Here is a 19,720-nt window from a genome sequence, read left to right as displayed (position 1 = left end):
TTATACATTATTTTTCCTTCTATGAAACTACTTTTAATTCTTTGCTCTTTTCCCTTTCCTTTTTACTGGGTAGAGTTCCTATCTGAGCTAAGAGCCAAAGCTACCAGCCAACTGCTTGCTGGGGCGTGCAGGGAATCCTGCTATTACTCAGGTAACAGAGAGGTTTAATTTTCTAACTGGAATTACATCTAGGGAGAGCCAGTGGAGATGCGTACCTTAACTTAGGCACGCTATTAGAATGCAAATGACAGGAGCTGAGCAGAGAAAGTGCTTTTTAAGAGGATGTTTAGGTGTCTGGGCAGAAATAAATCAAATATATTGGCCTGAGCATCTTCCTAACTTATGGGAGGACATAGCAGGTTCCTCGTACTTAATCTGCCACCCAGACCTGAGCCACCGAAAAGAAAATGGACAAAGCAAGAAGAGTTGCTGAAGATTTAGATAGCTTTTACTCTTCCAAAACCTGAAAGCAAGTTGGGTTTGGGGGAAGCGGTAATTAGGCTGCAGTGTCTGGTATCTTCAAAAATAGCACAAAGTGTCACTGATTTAGGAAATAAATGCTTGGCTTAAGATCCCTGCTGGCGGAGGACAGCTAGGAGCGCTCCAGCCTCTGCCATCCTCACCGCACTGTTTGAGGACCATGAGAAAGGGAGGAGGCAGAGAGAGGCGTCCCGTTCCCGGGCCCCCGCAGTCAGCTGACACGGGGCAGAGTCCTGAACACCTTCCTCGAGGCAAAACTGTTAACACCAGACAAGCAACTCACTTTTGACAAAGCTGTTTGACAACTAGCCACTCTGGAGAGTAGAATAGTTTTAGCTTGAAACTTTGAAAGTTAAACCTTCATGAAAGGCAGGAACTGCTATTGGAGAAATATCATAAAACATCTTTTTAATGTGAACACTACTTCATACAATGAAAAACTATTTACAATGTGTTGCTTCCAGACCGGTCGCCGTTAACATCGCGTGGCTATCCAGCGGGCGTCTTCAGCCCGAGGCTTCCATCCTGCATGTTCTCCTTGTGCTCGACGGCTCTCCAGGGCCCCTGGGGACTCGGGCATCTGTCCACTTACATTCTCCCTAGTAATTATGGCTCAGCAGGCACGCCACCAAAATCATCTATAACCCAGAGACTCTGGCAATCATCTATAAACAAAATGCGTAGATTAGATTTCTCTCCAATAAATACTACTTTGACAATACAATCCATTTCCATCTCAAGAAATTGTTTTCAGCCAGAGAAAACATTTTTTTTCTCAATGGAACTAGAGCGAATAGTCCTGTTGTTCACACCGGAACTGTTATGATGTCTTTGTATACAAATATAGCATATTTTGGCCAGGAATATAGTTTCTTGTTAAAGAGTTTATTTGCCTTCACACGCAGAATTGCTACATACATTCACAGTTTAATAGACTGTAATTAGCTATTCCAGTTGTGCTTTAAAATCCCAAATATTATTTTCATTAGTGAGTGCAAAGCAAATGTCCCCATTTGACTACAATTGGTCCTAGAGTTATAAACTCCATAATGGTTTCTAGAAAATTCCTTCAATCTCCAGTTTCATCATTTGCTTTTTCAGGTATGACTTCCAGGCTCCTGCGCGGCTTCTGAACGTCGGCATTTTCTGTGCCTGGTTTATTCAGTCCACATGAAAGAGCAGCATAATGGATTTGTTTCAGGTTCTCCAAAGTCTCGTTCTTCGCGTATTTCAGAAGGTCCGCTTGTCCCTGTAACAAGATACGCAATTAAATGTTAGGTGTGACATGACTTCTTCCTGCAGTCTGACAATATAGGTCTTCCACTGAACCAGAAACATTTTGATGCCGCAAGAGGGCATGTTATTTGATACTGGCTCTGCATCCGAATAGGTCAATTTTAATAAAAAAAAAACAAGACTGTTTTCCCCACCAAACTCCAAGAGTGTGCTGTGTCTTCAGTCCTTTCTATTTATCAGTCTGAACTGATTCGGTGTGTGTGGACCACAGCTGCCTACCCTGGTTAGAAGTTTATCTTTAGCTAACTTGTTTGGCCCATCTTGGTTTTTCTCTTTTAAGATTTGCTTTATTTTTGGCTTTTCATTCTGAAATTAGTATAAATTCACAGAAGGATGCAAATATAGTACAAAGAGGTCTTCTCTACTTTTTCCTAAATTTCTCCCAGTGGTTCCATCTTACATAACTATGGTCCAGTATCCAAACCAGGCAGCTGGCACAGATGCCAGGCATGTGTATAGCTCTGTGTCACTTCATCCTAAGGGGGATTCATGTAACCACCCCTGCAACCAACACACGGAGCTATTCTGCTGCCACAAAGATCTCCCTGGTACCGTGATTCTATCATCACACCCAACACCATCCCCCACCATCCCTAGCCCCCTGAGCACCCTGAGTCTGGTCTCCATTTATAAAGATGTGCTTTGGAAGCAAGCTTTGGCAGACAGGCACACAGCAAGTTTTCACTGACTACTTGCTAAAGAAGGAAGGAAGGAAGGAAAGGATTCTTTACTTTGGATAAACTTTCTTAGCCAAGTTGTAGTTTCTTTCATGGCGTGTGGCCAATTTGACATATATGCCGTCTAGCCACATACAGGTCAAAACACAGCGGGAAAGACTTGGAGTCTTCACTGGGAGTCCGTCAGCCTTATCACTCTTGACATTTTGACCAGAGCATTCTTTTGCTGGGTGGTTTGCGGGGGGTAGGTGGTGGGCAGCTCTGTTGTGCATCTCAGGCTGGGTAGCAGCATCCCTGGCCTTTATCCACTAGAGAACAGTAGCACACCTTCAGCTGTGACAACCAAAATGTCTGCAGATGTTGTCAAATGTCCCTGGGGGTTGAAACTGCCCACGTATCAGCCAATCATTAAGATGACTGGTTAGGAGAGATGATGTGGTGCTCCACTGGAAACTGCAATGTTCCCACTTTGGTAGAACTTTGGTTCTATTTTTCCTTCCTATTTTTAACTGCCTTCCATGAATAGTCTTTTTACTTATTCTATTACCTTCCCTTCTTATTTTTCTTGTTTGCTATTTTTTTCCTCTCCTCAGGCTCTAAGTTTATTCTATTATTCTCTTTACTATCCCTCCATAGTTTGGCTTTTTCTTCGGTCATACTTACATGCTTGGTACGATTCTTTCTTCCTCCCTTTCTGTTTTTGGTTTTTTTTTAATGGCCTCCCAATGTGCATCTCCATTAAAGTACTCCTGTACAACAAAAGCTGGGGTCCAGCTGCCCAGGGTAACAGGTATAGGACTTGGCTTGGCAGGCAACTGGACTATAATCAAATCTCAGTCTCTGGGGAGACCAAATTACAATGTAATTTTAAGCTACTGGGAGGCCAGAATCCACAGAATGGTTTGCTGTTTACCACTTACTGTTCATGATTTTCCTACTTTATGAAGACCTTTAATTAGTAACTATAAATAGATGCTCCACTGCTTAGTTTAACTGAAGGAGCTTCATTTTTTTATTCATTCTTACTAGTCACTGGATTCACATACTGAAATTTTACAAGCAGTAAAGTCTTTGTATATAAATATGGGATATTGTGCCCAAAATGTAATTTCTTGTTAAAGAGTTTATTTGCCCTCCCATGTGGGATTGCTACATACATTTATGGTTAATAGACTATAACTAGATATTCCATTTGTGCTTTAAAGTCACAAACATTTTTTAAAATTAATAACTTTATTTTTTTAGAGCAGTCTCAGGTTCACAGCAGAACTGAGCAGTAAGTACCGAGATTTCCCATATGCTCCCATCCCGACAACAGGCACCACCCCCTCCGCTACCGACAGCCTGCCCCACCATGGCGCGTCCATTTGTTATAACTGATGAGCCTACCCTGCACATCACTGTCACTACGTCCACTGTTTACATTAGGGCTCACTCTTGGTGGTGTACATTCTGCGGGTTTGGACAAATATGTAATGACCTGTATCCACCACTATAGGATTACACAGAGTAAGTTTCACTGCCCTAAATATCCTCTGTGCTCCATCCACTCATCTCTCCCTTCCCCCTAAACCTGGGCAATCACTGATCTTTTTACCAACTCAATAGTTTTGCCTTTTCCAGAATGTCATATGTATGTAGCCTTTTCAGATGGGTTTCCTTCCCTCTGTATGATGCATTTAACTTTCCTCCATGCTTTTTATGGCTTGATAGCTCATTTGTTCTTAATGCTGGATGTACCACAGGTTATTTATCCATTCCCCTACTGAAGGACATCTCAGTTACGACCAAGGTTTGGCAATTATGGATACGGTTGCTGTAGGCATCCATGTGCAGAGTTTTGTTTGGTGTAACTTTTCAATTCATTTTGGTAGATACCAAATGGAACGTGATTGATGCATCACATAGTATATTTGGTTTTGTAAGAAACTGCCATACTGTCTTCCACAGGGCTGGGCCATTTTGCATCCCACCAGCAATGAATGAGGGTTCCTACTGCTCCACACCCTTACCAGCATTTGGTACTGTTAGTGTTTTAGATTTTGGTCATTCTGATGGGTAAACACTGATGTCTCATTTTTGTTTTAATTTACAATGCTCTCATACTTAATGTTGAATAACTTTTCACATATCTACTTGCCATCTGTGTATCTGCATTGGTAGTGTCTGCTCAAGTCTTTTGCCCATTTGTAAATCAGACTGTTCATTTTCTTATTGTTGAATTTTAAGAGTTCTTTGTATATTTTGGGCAACAGCTATTCATCAGATGTGTCTTTTATGAGTATTTTCTCCCAGTCTGCAACTTCTCTTCTTGTTCTCTTATCTTCTGCAGAGCAGAGGTTTTTAATTTTAATAAAGTCTGGTCTTATGAATTCTTTCTTTCATGGATTGTGTTGTTGGTGTTACATCTAAAAAGTCATCACTGTACTCAAGGTCATCGAAGTTTTCTCCTTTATTATCTTCCAGGAGCCTTATAGTTTCCATTTTACATTTAAGTCTATAACCTGTTTTAAGTTAATTTTTATGCAGGGTGTAAGTCTGTGTCTGTCTGTCTATCTATTTATCCAACTATCTCTATATATATTTGTGGGGTTTGGGTTTTGTTTTGTTTTGTTGTTGTTTTGCATGTGGATGTTCAGTGGTTTCAGGACAGTTGTTGAAAAGAATATCTTTGCTCCATTGTATTGCCTTTGCCCCTCAGTCAAAAATCAGTTGAGTGTATTTATATGGGTCTATTTCTAAGCTCTCTTTTCTGTTCCACTAATCTAATTGTCTATTCTTTCACCAATATCACACTGTCTCGATTTCTGGAGCCTTATAATAAATCTCAAAGTAGTGTCAGTTCCCTGACTTTGTTTTTCTCCTTTTATGCTATGTTGGTTATTCTGGGTCTTTTGCTTCTCCATGTAAACTGGAAAATCAATCTGTCAATATCCACAAAATAACCTGACAGAATTTTGATTGAGAGTGTGTTGAATCTATAGCTCAAATAAACTACATCTTGAAAATACTGAGTCTTGGAAAGAAACAACATCTTGCAAATACTGAGTCTTTTAAACCAGGAATAGATATCTCTCCACTTACTCATTTTATCTTTGATATATTTCCTCAGAGTTTTATAGTCTTCCTCATATAGAGCTTGCACATATTTTGTTAGATTTATACCCAATTATTTCATTTTTGGAGGTGCTAATATAACTGGCATTATGTTTTTAATGTCAAATTACCCTCATTCCTTGTTATTATCTAGGAAAGTAATGGACTTCTACACAGTAACCTTATTTCTTGCAACCTTACTGTAATTGCTCATTAGGTCCAGGAGTTTTTTGTCAGTTTCTTTTGGAATTTCTATATAGACAGTCATGTCATCTGTGAACAAAGACAGTTTTATGTCTTCCTTCCCAATGCACACCTTTTAGTTCTCTTTCTTGTCTCATTGCATCCACTAGGACTTCTAGTACACTGTGGAAAAACAGTGGAGTCAGGGGATATTCTTGCTTTGTTCCAGATCTTAGTGGGAAAGGTCTGAAGTCTCACAAGTATGATGCTAGTTATAGGTGTTTTTTAGACGTTCTTTATCAAGTTGAGTACTCTATTTCTACTTTCCTGAGAAGTTTTTTTGTTTTGTTTTGTTTTATTTTGTTTTTAAATCATGAATGGGTATTGGATTTTGTCAAATGCCTTTTTTCAATCTACTGAGATGATCATGTGATGATTCTTCTTTATCCTGTTGATGTGATGGATTACATTAGCTGATTCTCAATTGTTATACCAACCCTTCATACCTTTATAAATCTCATTTGTACATAGTGTACAATTCTTTTTATACATTGCTGTCTTCAACTTTTTAATATTGAGAATTTCTGCATCTATATTCATAAGAGATACTGATCTGTAGTTTTCTTTTCTTATAATGTCTTTGTCTGGTTTTGGTTTTAGGATAATGCTAGCCACATAGAAGTTATCAGAAAGTATTCCCTCTGCCTCTATTTTCTGGAAGAGAATGTTAAAAAAAAAAAAAACTGGTATAATTTCATCTTTAAATGTTTGATAGAATTCACCAGTCAACCCATGTGAGCTGGTGCTTTCTGTTTTAAAAGGTTATACTTAGGGGCACCTGGGTGGCTCAGTCAGTTGGGCATCTGCCTTTGGGTTGGGTCATGATTCCAGGGTCCTGGGATCGAGTCCTCCGTTGGGCTCCTTGCTCAGTGGGGAGCCTGCTTCTCCCTTTCCCTCTGCCTAATGCTCTCCCTGCTTGTGCTCTCCCACTCTCTCTGTCAAATAAATAGAGAAAATCTTTTTAAAAGGGTGATAATTGTTCATTCAACTTCTTTAATGAGGATAGGCCTATTCAAATTGTCTATTTCTTCTTGTGTGAATTTTGGTAGATTGTGCCTTTCAAGAAATTGGTCTATTTCATCTAATTTTTCAAATTTGTGGGACAAGAATTGTTCATCCTATTACTTTGTTGTCCTTTTAATATCCATGGGATCTGTACTGACGTCCGTTCTTTCATTTCTGATATTTGTAATTTACATCCTCCTTTTGTTTTTCCTTCCTAGTTAGCTTGGCTAATGACACACTGATTTTAGTGATCTTTTCAAAGAGCCAGATTTTAGTCCTGCTGATTTTTTCCATCAATTTCCTGAGTTCAATTTCATTGATTTCTGGTCTTGTATTTTTACTAATAAAAAATTAGTGGGTCTATGTTCAAAATATTCACTTGGCATGTCCTCTTAGACTTCACATGTCCAAAACTGAGTTCCTGATATCCTACCAGTTTCTCTAACCAACTCTTCCAAGGTTAAGACAACTCAGTTCTCGCAAGGATTTGGACCAAAGGCCCCACTACCATCTTTGAGTCCTCTCCTTCTCCTGCATCCCTCACCCCACTTGTCAGCAGCCCCCATTACCTCTATCATCAATCCATATATATACATATACAGGTTCTTGGCACTTCCTCCCACCCTCATTGCCACAACAGTAGCCTGAGCCACCGTCACCTTTGTTTGAGTTTATGATTATGCCCTTCCAACTGGCCATCCTGCTTCTCTTTTCTCAACATGACAACCAGAGAGGCACAATTACATGCGGTCAGAACATCTCCTCCCCCTACCTTCTGTGACTCTTCATATAATGCAGTGAGAGTCAGAGTCCTTTCCCACAGCCCTTATGTCCTGCGCTTGAGCTGTTCTCACCCCCTTGATGGTCCCACCTTGTTTGCTCAGCCACTATGATGCTGGGCCCCACAGTGCTCCTTACACACAGTAAATCCCTCTCCAGCCCAGCCTCAAGGGGGCTCACTCAGCATTCCCCGTGCAGGGCAGGCCTTTACCCAGAAAGGAACATAGTTTCCTCTCTCACCTTCTTCAGGCCTTGACTACCCAACCACCATTCCAAAATGAAAACTGCCTATCCTGCCCACAGCTCTCCTTGTCCCTTCCTGGCCTTGCTTTCTCCATAATATGTACCACCATGTAATGTTCTCTGTTACTATTTACTGTCTGTCTCTCCCATTAAATGTGAGCTTCACGAGAACAGGGGTTTTTACATCTTCAGACCACTGTTGAACCTCCCCCTTCAGGCCTAGAACAGCAGCGGCCATATCACATGGGCTCAAGAAACAGACTGAGTGAATATAATGAGAGTAAAATGTGAAAGTACCTCTTTTACCTCACAGAAGGCTCCCAAAGATGGAGGCATTTTCTTCTGCATTTATATGTATTATGAACAGGTATTTTATTTTACTTTTACAGAAATGGAATCAAGCAAACTATTAAAGTCTTCGGTTTTCTTTTTGTTCACCAAAAATCATGCCTTGGCAACAATCTTTCCATGTCAGCCGATACAGATTGGCCACAGGACAATGGGGCATTTAAAAACAGAAATCCCCAGATGGTAGAGGATAATCACTGTGGTAATAATACAACTCTTTATCTGGTTGGATCTTCTGCTTCCCAAGTTCAGACAGGTCATTAACTGTATCTCGGACAGACAAGGCGATGGGCCGCTAGCCTGGGAGACACAAAGGACCCCTACAGGCTGTCAGCCTGGGTTGGGGAACTGCTGGGCTTTATCCATATTACTTCTGTTTTGTTCTGTGCATCTAAAACTGTGTGTCCGACATGTCTTGGGACTTGCACCATCCAGCGAGAATAAAGAACAATCTGAAAGGGGCGATGATGGTGTTTGCTGCAGCAGCGTTCACATCACATTGCTTCAAAGACTTCAAAAGAGCAAAGGCTATTTAAAACATTGCCGCCCACCGCCACAGGGTATCTGGGTTTGAAGACTCCTACGAAACTGGCTTCACAATGTTTCTAGTTGAAAAACTCAAACCCTATTTGGTTTCACACATTCTGTTTTGAATTTCATAACTTATTCTATTTGGTTTTCATCATGAAAGACTTCTAACAACCTTAGGTCAAAATATTTAAGGTTCCTACTTAGACTCAGAACATAATCTTTAAAAGATGGAGCTAAGGGCAGGGCCAGATCCCTGCGGCTCCTGCTGAGAGTCTGCCCCGACCATGTTCCTTCTGGCCCTGCCTGTGGCTGCCGGAATGGGGTCGGAGGCTGGAGCCGCCAGAAAGGAATGATGGTGGCTGATACCAGACACTGGAGCCAGAGTCCCAGCCATACTCAATGATCAGCCAATCACCAAATTTTCTCTCTGACCATAAAACATGTCTAAGCTTTGAAAATATGTTAAAAATAATTCCAGGCACATCTGTTAGTGCTACATAGTTTTTGAATCTAAAATTAACAATCACAATTCACTGCCTTTATTTAGACCTAGAGCTGAAACAATAGGGATTCTATACTTCAGTTATTTTTTTTTTTCCAAAGCTTTTTCTATCCAACTGTCTATTAGAGGAGACCAGAGTTGCCTTCCTACTGAGGTGGGTGAACCAGAATGGCCACAAAGACTCCCAGACCTCTGCCACGAAACCACACAATGGCCACATGGCTAAGAGCTGGAGTGGGCAAAGATGGCCACCTGCTGTTCCCTGGGAGTTAGCAGACCTATTTCTTCCAAATTACAAGCAGTGGGAGGGAAGAGAAAAAAAAAGAGGACACTCACACCATTTTGGGAGTCTGAAGGAGGCATAAAGGTAGTCAGATACTCTTAAATTTAATGCAAGTGAGAACCCAAGTTATCAGTATCTGGCTTGACCTCAGCATGTCCAGTATCCAACCTGACATTTGTGTTGTTCTGGGGCTAAAATTTCCAACCCCAGAAGGTTCTCTTGGTTGGTAATGGACTATGCTGCCTCCTTCCTGCTTCCTTATCCACTCAGGAACACAGTGAGGAGGACAGAAGCTTCTAGGCACCCTCACTGACACTTTCTGCTCCCCCCAAGAGATGAAGCTAACTCTGGCAAAAAGAGATGGGGGCAGACACTTAGCATGAAGGCCCAGCAGGAAGATGGACTGCCACCCCACGTAAGCCTAGCACCAACCCACAAGCTGGGCCCTTACTTAGCAAGTTGCTATGCACGCGTCCATATTTTTCCTGGCACACTGGGAAGTCGTCAAGAGGCCTCCCATCTCCTCCCTCAGCATCACTCTGAGAAGACAGCACAGAGGTCTAGGATTCTTCTGCTACTTCTCACCAGAGCATCTTCTGCAACCCGAACCACAGAATCAAAATTGCAAAACCCTAACATAGTCTCATGACCAGGAAACAGTACTGGGAACACTAACTACAGCGCACTAGGCACCGTATTAAGTCCTTCACAAAGATTATGTCATGAGAGTCTCTCAATTCTGCCAGAGGTGCTCTTCTTATCCCCACTTTCATAGATGAGGAAAGAGTTTGGAGAGATTAAGGGCTTGGCACAAGGCAGAGTCTACACAGCACATTACACTTAAACACACAACTTTTCTCTGTGTGCTCTGATTTCTTTTTAGATTAACTAAACTACTGGGCCCAACCATAGAGCTGAGCCCCATGTGTGACACGTGACACTTTCAAGCAAGCCAACTGGAACATCTACCACCATCTCTAATGTCCTCAGTGCAGACAATTCACTCTTCCTGGGCTTAAACAGAAGCACAAAAATAGAGCGTTCCCTCTGTATTTATTGAATGAGGATAGAGTGAACACTGCAATGGTGGGGCTGTGGGTGTCTTGGTTCTGGGATATAAGCTGCCTCGTTACACTCTGACAGCTCCCTCTGAGAGGCCTGTGTGGCCGGCAAAGGCTGTAGCATGTTCATCTGAGGTACAGAAGGCCTTCTTCCCACTGACATCCCAGTAAGCCTTACACTTGAAAAAAGGCCCCCGATCATCAGTCTAAAGTGAGAGCAATAAAGCCTAGCAGCATGCGCTTCTCTATAGAACATCAAATTCCTTTTAAGTGTTTCATGATTTTTTTCTGTCCTTTTAGCTTCTACTACGTTCATTCACATGTTGGGAGGCAGTGGAATGGGAACTGTATATCGCCTCATCTCCCCGCAGCAGGAAGACTCTGCTGTGGAGTCCCCAGAGGGCTCCTGGGTGCTGGCCAGGTGGATGAGGACCTGGGAGAGTGTGAGAACAGTTCTGGAAGCATTGCTCCTAACCCTGGTTCTTCCCTTAACCCAGAGCCGCTCCAGGCGTATGACGCAGTGTCTGGATCACACAGGCCTGCTGCGCGAATCCCGAGACGCCCCCGGCACCTCGATCCTCTCACCCTTGCCGAGAGTTAGGCTATTTCATCACACTGACAGCTGTTCCTCAATTTCGCAGTGGTGGTGCTCAAAGATTTATACAAAGTTTAATTTAAATTTTTCAATATAAGATGTCATTTAAATTCAGAATGGACGTCTCCCACTTCAGAAACAAGTTTATGTCTCATTCAGCAAAGATGGCGGGGGGGCTCCCAGGAGCTCCTAGGCAGCACCGTGGAGGAGGAGTGTGGTGTCTGAGTCAGGCCCCGACAGACGAGCAGGAAAGGCTTTCAGCAGGCCAACGGGCTGTGGAGGAGCCCACCTTCCACACGTGACCTATGACTCCAACACATGATACCTTTGGGGCCTAACCATGGCTCAGGAGCATGATTTCTGTACTACAAAGCTTTCTAGAGCTCCAACTGTGTTGCCATCTCCCTGTAACAGGAATGGACATGGGAAGGGCTAAATTTCCCACTAGTGGTGAGTGTCGGCCCCTGCCCTGGGAGATCTTGCCTGACACAGAACTGGTGACTCTGGGGGTGGGGGTGGGGGTGGGGTGAGGGTTTCAGGAGCTGCCCTGGAGGCTCCAGACAGTGGAAGGGAGCCGGGACTGAACAGCAGAGATGGGAGGTCGAGAGAGGGCTCTGGGGAGCAGCACCAGGACCAGACAGGAGGGTGGCAGGTCTGGAGAGCGCGAGGGGTTGTAGAGGGAGGAGCAGGGTCAGAATCATGAGCGTGGAAGCTCCTGAAGACACTACTTAAAACAGCATGCAGAAGCACTTCCCTTGCGCCATTAGTCTTTTAAGCACAACTTCTGCATAATTAAACATTAGCTGAGAGATCAACAAATTCCACATTAGTAGGATCCAGTGTCTGAGGTTTTACTGTTTTAAGTGGACCAGAAAGAACAGTCTGCCTAATGACAAACACTACTGTAGTTTGGTTTCCTGAGCCGTGCTGCAGAATCTGCACACGCCAACCAGAGGAATGGCTTTCAGCCGATTACAGATTTTCAGGAAAACAGGCAATATAATACATTTCCTATAATACGTAACATAACTAAAGGATATTACCATCAATAAGGAAAAGGAGTTGCACAAAGACCATCGCAGAAATTTTTGGAAAAGAAACAAATGTTAGTCTTCAGGTCTTTAAGGTAAGTACTGCACCTCAGGTAAAAACGAAATCAAGATTAATATCTTACCAGGTGCAAAGACCGTCTGGTTTATTTATTTATTTTTGGCAGAAGTCTTATGTTCCTAAAGAGAACAAATCTCTAATTGCTTTCAGGGTTTAGTTTTTAGTCTTACTTCTGAGGGTGGAGCGGCACAGAGCAGGGAGAGCTAGCTTGGCAGCAATTCATCTGGAAAACATCTTGGACTGTAATAAGCTCCATTTGAGTTTAGGATATGACACAGGTGCTAGAAAAATCCAGCATAATTTTGGCCTGTATTAACAGTAAGATAATTTTCAGACTATGAACAAAATCATACCGACAAGTCCTACCCTGGGGTCGTTAGTGCCCTGTGCCCCCAAAGTATGAGGACAATTCTGGCCACCCCCATCTTCCGAAGGACATTGACAAACTAGAGCCCTCAGAAAGCCAAGGAACCCAGTGAGGAGGGGGCCAGATGCCATCTCATCCTGGAATCTGCACAAGCTAAGCATGTCTGATCTGAATCGGGGAGGTCTAAGAGAAGACAATGAGAGTTCCCAAAGGTATAAAGGGATGTTGAGGAAGAAGGAATAGAATAATTCTGGGCTATTCTGAGGGTATTACTGAACCAGTAGGAAGAAGTGAAGTTACAGAGAGATCAAATTCTACCTACTGTATGGCAGAACACAGCTAAAACTCCATGATGGTAGAGGAGGCTGGCAAGTAGGAAGGAGGAAGCGGCACAAAGGTGGATTTGATGACCCCACGTTGTTGTGGGGCCAAGTCTCCACTCGTCAAAGGGAAAATGCTTCATTTGCAGGTTCTGCCACTGTAGGATGCTCTCTGCAATGGCAGCTGCCCATAATTGCTTCCATCCCTGTCCAGGCATCCTGCTGCTCCATCCACTAAGAGGTGCAGTCCACTTCCCCCTCCCTTGAATCTGGGCTGGCCTTGACTTGCTTTGGTCAATTAAACATGGAGGAATTGGTCTGAGGAAGCCTGGCAGCTTCCCTTTTTGTCTTCTTGGAATCTCACAGCCATCTAGGGAAGCTGGGGCTGGACTACTGAATGATGATGGTCCATGGGGAGAGAAGGGGAGAGAGAGAGAGAGAGAGGACAGAGAGACCTAGCCATTCCAGCCATCCCTGGTGAGATGCCAGTCAGGTAAGTGGAGGCTTCTTGGGTATTCCAGGCCCAGCTGACCTCCCAGCTGGACCATGCCTCACAGGTGATCCTGGTCAACACCAGAGGGAGTAGAAAAGCCACCCAGCTGAGCTCAGCTAACCCACAGAATCACGAGTTTTGGCATGGTTTGTTACACAGCAACAGAGGACTGAGAGAGTTGGTCAGATGGCCATATTTTGTGTGTTGTGACAGTGCCTTTCTGGGCACAATGGACTGAAGCAGGTAGAGAACCTGATCCAAGGAGAACATGATACAAGAAGAGGCTTATAACTTTAGGATTCCTGGTCTAGACGTGAAATGAAAGGACAGGCTGAGCTGATCAGATTTCCTCTCTTTGGAATTTAAATTAGGAAATACAAGTAGATTGAGAACTTGGAATAAAAACTTCTAAGGTGTAGTCAGAGCCAAAGCAACACAAGACCAAGTCATAGAGCAGCAGAAACCACGAGTGAGCAGGGGGAGCCGCTGGCAGATGGAGAAGGACTGAGTGGATGACCACAGTCCCCCAGAGAAGGGCTGTCCCAGGCGCTGCTGGGATTCCTGACTGCTGTTCACTCTCGTGCGGCCAGACCACAGCTTCTGGTCTCGGGCCTCCCTGTCCTCTCATGATCCTTTCCATGAGCCAGGATTGCTCATTTCTCCTCTGTGAGCCAGCCTGCAGGAATCTGGCTTCTTATCACCAAAAGGGACCAATTAAAACAGGGCTCTTCTACCATGAGAGTCTATCATTTGGGGAACAATAAGAAATAGAAACAATGAAAATGATCACCAGTTCAGTGAATATTTTAGCAAATGGAAAATAAAGGGAGAGGAACATCTTGATTAAGTTCGTGGGTGGAAGACATATTAACAGAATTTCCTTCCCACATTCCTGATGAGACGAGCAAAAAGTAAAATTGGCAAGCACACACATACTCGCACACACAGATACACACACACATAACACAAGCAGCAAACAAACAGAAGGGTGTGACACAATTCAAGAAACTTCTAAACCTCACAGAATACACAGTGGCAATTCATAAAAATCCCAAGAATTCTAAGAGCCACTCAAATTGGAAAGACACAGAGTGTCCTTCTCTTTTACGTCAGATAGAGCAGAACAGATGATGGGACAGAGGGTAGGATGAAAGAGATGACACAAAATAAGTGAGGAACAGGGCTGACACACAAGTGGAGAAAACTGGACACAATATATTCAACAATGATGTTCCGACAGTGCAACACAGAGAACTCTGAGGGAAAAGATGCAAATGGGGGTCCAGCTCCCTATTTGGAGCGCTTCTGGGCTGTGCTGTGGGAAGCCTGAGCCCAAGCAGAGCCCAGAGGCCCCAGTGAGCCCAGGAGATGGACTCTGGAGTTTGGGGAGGTAAGGTGGCCAGGATGTGTGTGGCAGATTGGGGGGCCTCTTAAACAATCACCATAAATATCTACGTTCAAGAAGATGGAGGATACAGTGAGCAAAGAGATGAGAGAAGTGGGGAGCTGAGAAGGACTAATAGCAGCATAGATGCTGTGGAAGACACAATAGTATTGCTTGAAGATGCAGAACTAACAGAAACTATCAAAAAAGAAGGAAAGAAAAAAGACCTAAAAAGAAGTGAATAGTGGATCTGTCACTTCTGGGAAGGTATCAAGCAATAAATAAATTAAAAAAAAAATATATATATATATATGGAGCTACAGAAGAAAGGGTAAGACAGAAAAAAAGATTTAAAGAAAAAAAAATGGCTAAAAATTCTCCAAATTTGATGGACACTATAAATCCACAAGTGGAAGAATCTCAAGAACCCCGAAGGAGAAGAAACATGATGAAAATCAGACTAAGGCCCATCATAATTCTTTTAAAAGGCCAAAAAAAAAAAAAAAAAAACCCAAAAAAAAACAAACAAAAAGATGCTCTACCTCTACACATGCCATATACTGGCTAAACTGACAATAGCAAATGTTGACATGGATGTGGGATAATTAGAACTCTCACAACACTGCTGGGGGAATACTACATGGGCCAGATTGGAAAGTGGTTTGGCAATTTCCTATAAAGTCTGACATACATTTAACCATATGATCTGGCAACTGCACTCATATTTATCTGAGAAAATGAGCACATGTTCACACAAAGACCTGCTTGGGAATGCTTCCTGTGGCTTTAGTCATGAGAGCTAGAAACTGGAAACAACCCAAACGCCCATCAGCTAGTAAGTGTATGAACAAAAGGTCCCGTGGCCAGCAAACAGAATACTGTTCATCAATGAAAAGAAATGGATTGCTGAAACACACCTCAACTTGGATGAATATGCAAAGCATTATGGTAAATGAAAGAAGCTAAATGAATCACTGAACAAGCTTTACTGTGAGAGATAATTATTTCCTATAAATAGAAATTCATTTAAGTTCTTTATGGTTTACTTTTCTTCTTTTAAATTAAGTAAAATTTAGTATTTTTTTTAAAAATTAAAAAGCGATCCTAGTAGGATTCTGTCTATTGGCGTACCTTATTTCATAATATCTGAGATATCAGTTCTTTTCAGAGGTTCTATTAAGAAAGAAAATCACTGCCAACAAACTAGGGTATAGTGTACAGATACCATGGACTATAAGATACATGCCAATTTAGAAGATATCAGAAATAGAAAAAAGAAGTATGATTCAAAATCAATAATATGTATCTCCATCCATCCATCCATATGCATCTAAAATGGTTCCTAAAATAAGGTCACATATTTAAATTTTTTTAAAAAAATTTATTTATTTGACAGAGAGAGAGAGCACAAGTAGGCAGAGCAGCAAGCAGAGGAAAAGGGAGAAGCAGGCTCCCCGATGAGCAGGGAGCCCGATGTGGGGCTCAATCCCTGGACCCTGGGATCATGACCCGAGCCAAAGGCAGACACTTAACTGACTGAGCCACCCAGGTGCCCCAAGGTCACCTACACTTAATAATAGTTACTTCTCAGAGGACTTGAGGTCATTTTAAAACTTCTATCTTTTCTACATTAAAAAAGGCTTCATATAAATGAAAATGCATTTACAAAAACAAATGAATGATTTCTATTCAAAATAAAAAGTGTCTAGAAGTAAATATGCTAACATGTCTATAGTAGATAACTCTGGGTGTGGTGATCAGAGCTGACAATTCTTCTTTATTCATTTTTGTATTTTTAAAGCAATTCTTAAAATTGCAAAACTAAACAAAGCAAGCAAAAATTCATAAAAACTGGGAGGCATGTCCCTATATGAAAGGAGTTTACAGCAGGAGGCTCCCACGCTGGGTGACCATCATCTTCTGGTTTGCCCAGGTCTGTCCTGATTTACACACAGGAAGTCCTATGTCCCAGGAAGATCGGCCACCCGACTTCTTCATTGTTCAAATGAGGGAGGAAGATACTTTCAATTTTGTTCTAGAGCAGAGGTACTCCCAAATTTTTTAGGATGCCTCAGAATCCCCCAAAGAACTTGTTAAACAAACAGATTCCCAAGTTCTGTCCCTAGAGATTCTGACCCAGCTTCTGAGGTAGGGCTCAGGAGGCTGCTTTTTTTTTTTTTTTTAAAGATTTTATTTATTTATTTGACAGAGAGATCACAAGTAGGCAGAGAGGCAGGCAGAGAGAGAGGAAGGGAAGCAGGCTCCCTGCTGAGCAGAGAGCCCGACTCGGGGCTCGATCCCAGGACCCCGAGATCATGACCTGAGCCAAAGGCAGCAGCTTAACCCACTGTGCCACCCAGGTGCCCCAGGAGGCTGCATTTTTAAGCACTACGGTGTTTGGCCTCACAGCTCCAGGACTCCCCGGACACGTCTCCCCGCCCTTCTTCTCCTTTTCTCTCTATACCCAGTGTCATCTGAAACCTTCCCCTAGCCTCTGGGTCCACCATGAGGTCACGGCTGCCTACTGCCCACCATGCATAGCCTCGGAGGGCCACCACCTCTCCTAGCTTACCACGAAGAACAAGTGGTCAGAAGAATACAAAGGATCTGATTCCCTCCTGCCAGGAAAAGGTTAGTATCTCAACTCAGACCCAAATTCACATCCAAGGGGTCACTGATTCTCCTAAACAAAGTTAAAACTTGTGAATCACCCAGGGGTGGAAAAAGCCCTTCCATTATATGGAAACGATACATAGATCTCTCCGGTTCTTTCGCATTCCTCACTCAGCTTCTACCACACTCAAACACCATCTAGAACAAATATGCTGGAAATTCTAAAAAGATCCTTTACCCTGTCCTATACATTAGTTTCCATGTGAATGCAAGTCTGAGGTGTTAATTCTCTGTCCTGGACATAAGTCAAAAGAAAATGGGTTTTCTCGACGTAGCTATTTGGTTCAATTACTTATTTCCAAAATCTGGTATGTTACTTTATGTCAGCTGTTTCTCATTAATGTGTGTGCCAGGCTCCCATTTTCGGTGGCTCTTAGCCAAGTGCGTCTCAGACTTGAATGTGCACGAGAATCCCCCAGGATATTGTAAAAATGCATATTCTGATTCAGTAGACCCAGGGTGGGGCTTGGGAATCTGTATTTTTGAACAAGCTCCCAAGTAATACTCAGGCTTCTGGTTCCCAGACCTCAAACAAGTAGTGAGGACAGTTGACAGGTGAAGGGTCTGGTCTATAAGTCTGGTTTTGCCTATAATAAAAGCAACATGATAATCTCACGAAACAAACTGTGGGTTGCTGGGGGGAGGGGGGTTGGGAGAAGGGGGGTAGGGTTATGGACATTGGGGAGGGTATGTACTTTTGGGTAAATTGGAAGTGGAGGTGAACCATGAGAGACTATGGACTCTGAAAAACAATCTGAGGGGTTTGAAGTGGCGGGGGGGTGGGAGGTTGGGGTACCAGGTGGTGGGTATTATAGAGGGCATGGCTTGCATGGAGCACTGGGTGTGGTGAAAAAATAATGAATACTGTTTTTCTGAAAATAAATAAATTGGAAAAAACAAAAAACAAAAAACAAAAAACAAAATAAAAGCAACACGAGCATTTGTTCTATCACAGAGCTTAAACTACTGTGCTACTTTGTTCCCTGAGATTTGTCGGAAATTTGTTGTGTACCCCCACTTCTGGGTGGGAATGAGTTAGCAAGTTATACAGCTAAACTCCTTTTCCTTATAAATTCTTCTATCTGCTGTTTACTAAATTGCAAACTATCAAAGTTAACCTCTAAGGTTAACTTTGATTAATCTTTTGAAAGCTTACAAAAGAAAGCACATGTGAAGGAAGGGAACTGTTTTAAGAAGTCAAGAAAATGATCTTAATTATATAAACGAGTAGAGGTTTAACATGAGAAAATGCAAGTTGGCTAGCTTTGGAAGGGTGACTTTCTCTTAAATCAAATCAGAAAGCCATTGTCTGCTGCAAGGATGCATCTCTTAACTTGAGGAGGAACAAGGAAATTAAAAGAGGCAGCAGTGAGAATGTCCTTATAGTTTTGGCTTCAAGGGAGCAGAAAGTTTGGAGGGTGACTACCAGAGAGTAATTTTAGATTTAGCTGTCCAAGATCCAGAGTGAAATAATGTTTCTGTGTTATGATTATTCAAGTTCCCAAACGCGGAGAAGAAGAAAAGTAAAGACCACTGGGACAAAACTTAACAAAGGCTTCAAGGTACATACATAGCCTCCTTTTAAAAACCATGTTTTTAAAACAGGGAGAGTGTACAGCACAAGGCATATGGTAGTCACCTCTGAACGGTGGGACCACGTCCATCTTTGCATATTTCTATTTTGACAGTTTCAACTATAATGTATTACTTTTACAATAAAAAATACTGAACATTATAAAAATGGTCATGCTGAGGAAGGAAGGAAGTGAAGGAGAGGGAGGGAAGGAAGGAGGCAGGAAGACAAACAGATGGCTTCTAAAGCAAATTTTCTGTCGAATGGCAATTCCTTTACATATTTGTTTTAATTATGCCCCACATAAGTCTTTCTCATTTTGTCCAGGATCATATAAATATTAAGGTTGTGATTATACTTGGAAGTATTAAATGACATCTGAGTAATTAGAATCTAAATTCCCAATCATCCCTCTATAATCACACTATTTCACAGATAGCAACTGGCGTTTATAAACTTGACAATGTTTTAAGGGTAGAAGCCAAGGTCCTCTCCTTTCCCATCAGAATCCACAATATGCCAACTACCGGAGTCCGCTGTGCTCTCTCCAAGCTGCACCGCACCGCACCGCCCGGGGGCTGTGCCTGCAGCCTCCCCTGAGGGCTGAGTTCTCACTGGATGGCGGTGACCACGCTATCGCCTCAGTGGCTGATACAAGGC

At 42.6% G+C, this 19,720-nt stretch overlaps 1 protein-coding gene across 1 annotated transcript in view; it reads right to left on the bottom strand.

The window, feature by feature from the left end:
• Nucleotides 1-862: 862 nt before the first annotated feature.
• Nucleotides 863-19,720, bottom strand: part of PLCL2 (phospholipase C like 2) — a 190,596-nt gene continuing 171,738 nt past the window's right edge. Inside the window, exon 6 of the mRNA XM_044252517.1 lies at nt 863-1,729. Within this exon, the coding sequence (XP_044108452.1) occupies nt 1,550-1,729 (180 nt within the window). The 3' untranslated portion in view covers nt 863-1,549. The remainder of the gene's footprint in view (nt 1,730-19,720) is intronic.

The sequence above is a fragment of the Neovison vison genome, chromosome 6, assembly GCF_020171115.1.
Source record: "Neovison vison isolate M4711 chromosome 6, ASM_NN_V1, whole genome shotgun sequence".
Taxonomy (NCBI): Eukaryota; Metazoa; Chordata; class Mammalia; order Carnivora; family Mustelidae; genus Neogale; species Neogale vison.
This window is presented reverse-complemented; position numbering and strand designations above follow the sequence as displayed.